Source organism: Octodon degus, unplaced genomic scaffold (assembly GCF_000260255.1).
Source record: "Octodon degus isolate 3935 unplaced genomic scaffold, OctDeg1.0 scaffold00126, whole genome shotgun sequence".
NCBI classification, from domain to species: Eukaryota; Metazoa; Chordata; class Mammalia; order Rodentia; family Octodontidae; genus Octodon; species Octodon degus.
The window spans coordinates 6,330,043-6,337,953 of record NW_004524702.1 but is presented as its reverse complement, the minus strand read 5'-3'; the positions used below and the strand labels follow the sequence as shown (position 1 = coordinate 6,337,953).

Genomic DNA, 7,911 nt, shown 5'->3' with positions numbered 1-7,911 from the left:
AAAAGTGCCCTGAAGGCATTCGAGGAACAAAAATAAAATAAATAAATAACAAACCTCAATTTCTTGTTTCCATAATTGCCCTGTACCTTAGTAGCTTCTAATGCTTTGGTCCACTTATGGGATCCTGCCCCACATTTCTCTTTCTCAAAAGTACTGACACACAGTTGGGGAATGTAGGTGACGTGGAACCCCCCTGTGAGCTCCCGAGGCCTCCTCCGCAGACCTTTCGGCATTGGGGAGCTCGGTGCTTTGAGTTACAAAGGCAGCGGGAGGCCGCAGAGGAGAGTGTGGGGGTGGGGGCAGGGGCTTGAGAGTGTTCTCTGCCCCTCGGCAGCATCCTTAATCCTGAATTCTTTATTTCTTTCTCTATGTGAATTGTAATACTAACATCTTTCTTTTTTGTTGGTTAAAAATTATTGGGTAAAAATAAAATTTATTTGTTAAATGAAATAATTGGGCGGAAAAGAGTCCAGTCCAGATCACAGTCCGTACTAGGTGTCTGATAAATATTTCCTTCCTCTGTTGCTCCGTTAGTCCTTCTCTTGTGTCAGGCTTTGTGTGCAGTGTCCCTGGGAATAAAAACACAAGTGTGACCTGGGACCGACCCTTGAGATACTCATCTCCACTGACCACAGTGCAAGGCAGAAATGTCGCAGCTCCTTCACGACAGCAGCAAGCCAGGTGCCCAGTGGACAGTAGCTGGGGAGGAAGGACCTCAAGCTGGGGACTTGGAGAGCTACCGTGGAGGAAGTGAGCGGCTTTGAGGAAAAAGCCCTCCTGGATAGGAAGGATGTTTCTACTTTTCCATTTCTCTATTTCCATTTCCCCCTTTTCTTCTTACACAATTACTGACCCGAGATTTCAAAGTCTGGAGATGGGGAAATTTCCAAGCCTAGTCTGACTGGGATTCAGCCCTGTTTATCTCTGATTTTCTTGATGTGACTGTGTCCTTCTCGCATGTTGCTGTGCCCTCAGGGTAATGGATACCAGGAAGTGACTTGGTGTCACCTGCAAGCTCAATTCTCAGAAAAATGCCACAGGGTTGGGTTGGGCCACACTTGCTGGGGCTCACAGACTCTCTTAATAACTGTGGGTGAAGAAAACAGCCCCGCGTAGATAGACTGGTGGCATGGAATCCACTCCTCCTGTCGGGTAGATTTTAAGAGGACTTTGCAGTTGAAATAGAATGAGCTGTGCCCGGTCATTCCTTAAACAGCTGGGCTCTGGCATCACCTGGGCTGGGTGAGGGGCGGAGGGGCTAACAGCGATGACAAAGAAGGGCTGTGCTGGCCTAGGCCAGAGCACTGGCGTAGAAGACACAACAGGGAATGCTTGCAGGAGGGGACAAGACAGGTCTGCATGTGGTTGGGGCTCCAGGACAGAGGCTTTGGTGCTGACTGAGCCAACTGTGGGTGGCTTAAGAGGTCGGAGTGTGACTGACTCTGGACTCAGCTGTGAAGTCTCTGGCCTTTGTTACACAGCATTGGTCACGGTTATATAATCTTACGCTCTTGGTGTGATGGTGTGGCGCGCCTTTGCCTCCCTGCTGCTCTGTCAGTTCCAGCGTCCCCGGTGCTTTCTCCTCCTGTCCACCACTGGGCTCCAGCGCCGGGGGACAGTGTCTAAACCATGGGTGCTCAGTGTGCATTGGTACGTGGGTGCATGTGTGAATGGACGCATCAACAGCTTCTCAGTGGAGAGAGACGAACTTGGATCAATGTTTCTAACAAATAAGGATTCAGTTCTGAGTCCGATTCTCTCTGTGGCTTCCTTCTTTGTCCAGTAGGTAGGGGCTGGGCCTTCTGGCACCTGGGCAGATCAGATACTGAGCTCACGAGGGTGGTGTCTGCTGCCCACTGCCCAATGCTATTTGTCCTGAAGCAGTTCAAACTAATGTAGAAGGGACTGGGGACATAGCTCAGTGGAATAAGTGCTTGCCTGGCAAGTGCAAGGTCTTGAGTTTGATCCCTGGTACCACCAAAACAAACAAACAAATCCACATGAACAAAATAATGTGGAGAACACACATTTTTAGGGTCAGCAGAGACAAGTTCCAATTTGAGCTCCACCTCTTCCTAGCAATAAACCTTTGGGGGAAATTACTCCGCAGAGCCTAGTATCTTCATCTGTAAAAGAGGAATGATCGTCACCTCTACTTCGTTGGGATGAGATGACAGAATAACTCAGTAGGATAAGGGAGCTGGCGCATAACAGCTGTATTTTGTTTGAGTTTTCTATTTAATTTTCTCATTGTGTACTTTAAAAATTTTAAGGAAATAATTGTTTTGTCTATTTCCCCTGCTTTTAAAATATTCAGGTTCTGGCCCTAGTGTGAATTGCTGAATTATTATGGTGGTTAGAAGCCCTTAAAACAACAGCTTATCTTCCTAGTGACCAGCTCCCCCTTCTTCTCCAACTCAGCCCAGGGTGCAATGTCCTTTCACCCCTCCTGTAGCCTCAGGGAAGGCCCCATCAGCTCCTCAGGGATATCTAAACGTCCCCTCCAAACTCCACCCCTGGCAACAGCCCATGAAAGCCTCCGCCTCGGCCTCGCTTAGTTCCAGTCTAGAATATCTCTTATCTTCTCCAGATTCTCTCTTGTCCTCAAAGATAATAAAGTCCCTCTCCCTTTTCTCTTCTGCCTCGGTTTCTCTGCTGCGTCGTTGCCTGAAAAACCTATCACAAGTCTTAAAAAAATCATTTATAACTGTGATTAGCATTTTATGTGTTACTTCCAGTATGTTCTTTGCTTCTGAGCAAACTTGTTTTTTTTTTTTTATATATAATTTAAAACCAAGCACTTTATTAGAAATCTGTTCCAGAGCTAATTTAGAACAATACCACTTCATGGAATGTGATCATACTCCTATTCTATTGCTGGTGTCATAAAACTGTCATGCTACCATGAAGTATTTTATTATTACACATGAGGAAAGTAAGGCCAAGGAAGGTTAACTTAACCTGTTCTAGAACTCTACCAATTAGTGGTAGAATCAAAAGCAAAAATGTGGATTTCCAAGCTTTCTACTCAGCTCAGGAAGTTGGCAAGGAGGGGGGATATTGTACTTGTTATTTTCTCCCATAATGAAAAATTCACTTGTGTTCTGCCAGCCTTCTTTCAGTAATATTTTGGTTTCTTAAGTAACTTAGGGATCACAGTATAACAAAGACAAAAATATAATCTCCACTTGGTACTTTAATCCAGAAGATTAGAAAAAAGTGGGCTTGTCCCTGAGAAACTTGTTTGTTTTTAAAAGGGTAATTCCTACACACAACTGGAGAGGGTACACAAGGGTAAGCAGTGAAAACAAATTCTCTTTTGCCCTATCCAGTCATAGGCTGCCTTTTCTAGTAACTACAGTTACCGAGTCTTGAGCAGCTGCCCAGAGAGAGGATGAGTATTAAAAGTACCCATTCAAACTTTGTACCTTCTCCCACCAAGGCATCATGGTGGGTGTGGCCCTTTGCACCGGAAGTGACGGTTTGCTAGATGTAATAGATGTCTCCCCCATGCACCAGAGAGGATTCTGGAGACAGGTTCTAAGGGCTCAGTGACTCTTGGCCTCAGTTGCATATTTTTATTCTCTGAACTGGAAATCTGCAAACAACTACACAGGTGTTAGGGGTCTTGCTCACAACCGTTTCCACAGTTGCTCAAGCGAAGAGCTAGGCTGCAGGCAGTTGGGGCCACAGACAGGGAGATCTGGGGCGGAAGCCAGGCTCCTCCAATTTGGCACTGAACTTCGGGGTAATGTTTCCTAAGGGACAGAGGGAAACTGGAAAGATCCTATTTTGTGATGTGGATTGAAACACGAAGTCTGGCTGTGTGCCTGTAGGGTGCTTTGGAGGGAAAGCTGAGCCCTAGTCAACTTGGTCTAGTCTAAGACCAGTCCTGCCCTCCCTCTTCCCCCTCAGACTTCATGGTGCCATGTCTCCACCTCCTGTCACCAGAGCCTCTCTTCTGCATACTGGCCCACCCACCCTCTCACCAAAATAGGAACAGTTGTTTTTCTGTGTACTGCATCCTGGGGCAGATCTGGTCCTTTGTGGATGTGGGCAGGGGCACTGTTGCCCCAGGAGCGTTGCCCTCAGGAAACCAGCCTACAGCAGCAGGGCCTTCTCTTCCACCTCCCGCTTTGTCTGGCCAGCTCAAGCACACTGAGCGCTTGACTCTATGGAGGGCCAGGTGGGGAGACAGGGGATGGGGCTTCTCCAGCACTGAGCTCCAGTGAGCAAATGATGCTGCACCCGAGATGGTGCCTCTGGAAAGTGGTTTTTACTAGCACAAGGGAACTGACAGTGCTTTGTAATCCGCAGGATGCTGCTGGAGCACAGGGGACCCCAGCGCTTGGGAGAGTGGTGATTACAGGAAAGTGGGACATGAGGGCTAAGCAGTCATTTCACAAATTAGTTTTTTTAATTATAAAAGTGAGGCTAATTCATTTTAGGTGCTCTATAAGTTAATAAGTATGTAACCTAGTAAAGATAGACGCCCTCTTATGGTCTCCTTGGCAAGTGCGGCACTCTGCACTACCATGTGTACATACTGCGTTCCCTTCCCACCTCCATGGGACCATTTTCTGTGCAAAGATGGTTGTTACTTTGGTGACAGATTCTGCCATATGATTCACTCTGGCTAGTTAACTGTGACTGGAAGCGGCAAGGAGCCACTGCTGACGTTCCAGGGCCTGTGCGTGGCACTGCCACCTTTCAGCCCTCTGTCGTGAGGCCAGCACCTCTACTGCGAGCCCCTGAGAAAGGGAGGTTGTTTCTGACTGCAGCAAGATCTGCCCTAGGATTCCGGGGACACAGAGGGATAGCAACTCTTCATATTCTAGTGCATGTCCTTCCATCTGTGCTTCTATGTATTTCTTCTTTATAAAAATAGTCTTGTAATGTACATATGACTTTCCTCATCTGTCGCTATTTCAGTGTACAAATTTAAAATTTAAAAGATTCTCCTTAAATATAACAAAACCATTGTGACACCTAAAATTAATATTAATTGTTCCATATCACTGAATAAGACCATTGTAAAAAATTTTCTAACATTTTGTTGTTTAAATCAGGGATCTAAAGACTGACTGACTCTCCTCTCTCTCTCTCTCTCTCTCTCTCTCTCTCTCTCTCTCTCTCTCTCTCTCTCTCTCTCTCTCCCCTCTCACTCTCCTCTCACTCTCACTCTTTCCCTCTTCTCTGTCTCTGTCTCTCTCTCTGTCTCTGTCTGTCTGTCTCTCTCTCCCTCTCTCCCTCTCTGTCTGTGTCTGTGTCTCCATCTCTCCCTCTCTCTGTCTCTCTCTTTCTGTCTCTCTCCCTCTCCCTTTCTTTCCCTCTCTCCCTCTCTCTCCTGTTTGTGTGTTGCAGCTTTGGAACCTGAGGCCTTGCATGAGCTGCCCTAGTGCTGTGCTCTACCACGCAGCTTTACTCTAGCCCTTAAATCTCTTATCTTTAGGTTCTCCTTTTTCTTCTCTCTCTACCTTGCCTGTGTATTGCATTGGTTAAAGACACTGAATCATTTGTTCTGTGAATTTTCTCATAGTCTGTATTTTGCTGATTGTAGTTTTGAAAATTCATTTAATTAATATACTTCAATTTCCCCTGTATTTTCTATAAATGGCTGATTAAATCTACAAGCTTGAGCTGGAGGTGTAGGTCATTGGTAGCTCACTTGCTTGGCATGTTCAATGCCCTGGGTTCAATCCCTCATCTGTAGAATAAAATCAATCAATCAATCAATCAATCAATCAATCTAGAGGCTGAGTCAGATTCAGTGAAGAGATGTTTAAAGGCGCAATGCATTATGAACATGTTCCACATTCATATTCTTCTATAACTTTTTTTAAATGATTATAGAACTGCTGACTGCATAAATGTATCATTTATTTATCGAATCCTCCATCGTTGGACATTTAGGTCGTTTCTAGTTTTACACGACTACATGCAGCTCAGTGACAAAGATCCCTGTGGTCTCCTCACTCTTGGGCCTTCTGCCCCTCTTCTTTCCTGTTAGTTTCTGCGGATGGTGGACGCCTGTGCCAGCTTCCTCACCGGGGCCTTGAACCCAGAAAACTGCGTGGGCATCCTGAGGCTGGCAGACACGCACTCCCTGGACTCTCTCAAGAAGCAGGTTCAGCACTACATCATCCAGAACTTTGTGCAGATTCTCAGCTCCGAGGAGTTCCTGGAGCTTCCTGTGGACACTCTGCACCACATTTTGAAGAGCGACGACCTGTACGTGACGGAGGAGGCTCAGGTGTTCGAGACGGTCATGAGCTGGGTGAGGCACAAGCAGCCGGAGCGGCTCTGCTTGCTGCCCTGCCTCCTGGAGAACGTGCGCTTGCCGCTTCTGGACCAGTGGTACTTTGTAGACATGGTCGAGGCCGATCCTCTTATCAGGCAGTGCCCGGAGGTCTTTCCGCTGCTCCAGGAGGCCAGGATGTACCACCTGTCTGGTAACGAGGTGAGTCGGAGAGGAGAAGGGCGTGCGGAGGTAGCAGGCACTGCCAGGGATGCTGGAGAGGCTGGCGGGGGGGGGGGGGGGGGGCGCTACACCGCAGCGGGGGTGTGCAGCAGTTCCTGAGCCCTAAGCTGCTGACCTATACAGTGGGGGGATGCTGCACCTTCAGGCAGATGCTGGAAGCCTTGGTGAGCTACAGAAAGCACCCAGCGCCGCCCTGCCAGGCGTCCTCCTTCCCAACTGGGCGAGGACAGGAGGTCAGTCAGGGTGAATGCACACAGCTGCGGGCTGTGTCTTGTCTGCACACCCCTCCACGGGGTCCTGCTTTCCTAGGCCACTGCTCAGCTGAAACCTTGTGTCTCTTAGATGTGCCCTGACCTCATCTTGGTTCAGGCTTTCATAGTCTCCTGCCTGGAATTTCAGGGATTTCTCAAAAACTGTCTCCCTGCTCGCTGTCTGGGCTCCTGCGATCCATGATCCATCCTTCAGCAGGGAAGCGATCTGAAGCTCCTGTGTAAGCGTCTGCTGCCTGCTCCCCTTCTCCCCTGGCTCCCCACTTCCTGCCTAAGCTCCCCCAGTCTGGCCTCGCTGGTTTGCCTCCTGCCCAGCCTACTTCCCGGGCATCGCCTCTTGCCTCCTCCTTCTGCGGGAGCCTTTATGTGGCTCATGGCTCGTGGCTCGTGGCTCAGGGTCCCCACAGTGGACTTACTCTTCCAGCCTCCAGGCTATGCAGGTGTTGCAATAATGTTTCTTTCTTCTTCCTCCAGCCAACTTCCACTCCCACTTCAAAACTCGGTTCAAGAGGAAACTGAGGACGTTGATCTGCGCGTCCCCTCCCCTCCCCTCCCCCCATATTGTTGTCAGTGTTATAAACGTCTCCCTAGAGACATTAAATAGGTTGTGGTTTTGTTTGCAGAAAGAAGTCCTGAGCACCAATTATATAGCACATATGACACTGGGCAGCGCATCTTAGTTCATTTTGTGTTGTAATAACGACATACCAGAGGCCCAGTAACTCCTCATGATGGGGGACTTATAAAGAGGTTTATTTGACTCATGGTTCTGGTGCCTGGAGGGTCCAAACAGCATGGCCCTGGCATTGTGGCAAGGCTGCTGGCTGTGTTATGACAGCAGAGAAGCAGAAAGGGAGACTGGCTGTGTGCAGAGGGGCCAAGTGCGTGCATGCGCGCATGCATAGGTGTGTTTCTTTATAACAATCTACTAATCCACCATGAGAAACCAGCATTCATCCTTTCAAAGATGGTGTCACCAAAATCCAATTCCTCCCATCAGGCCTTGCTTGTTAAGAGTTCCACTACCTTAGCACCAGAACAGAGGGGATTAAGCCTCCAGCACATGTGATTTTTTTTTTTTTTTTTTTTTTTTTTTTTTTTTTTTTTTTTGCGTGACTGGAGTTCAGTTATCTGCTCTTTCACTCCCTTCCATGGTTCTTT

General features: G+C 47.9%; 1 protein-coding gene across 1 annotated transcript in view; it reads left to right on the top strand.

Moving 5' to 3' along the window:
- The window catches only part of Klhl6 (kelch like family member 6), a 62,298-nt gene that overhangs the window by 33,117 nt on the left and 21,270 nt on the right, over nucleotides 1-7,911 (top strand). The window contains exon 3 of the mRNA XM_004640701.2: nucleotides 6,011-6,460. Coding sequence (XP_004640758.1) covers nucleotides 6,011-6,460 — 450 coding nt within the window. The remainder of the gene's footprint in view (nucleotides 1-6,010; nucleotides 6,461-7,911) is intronic.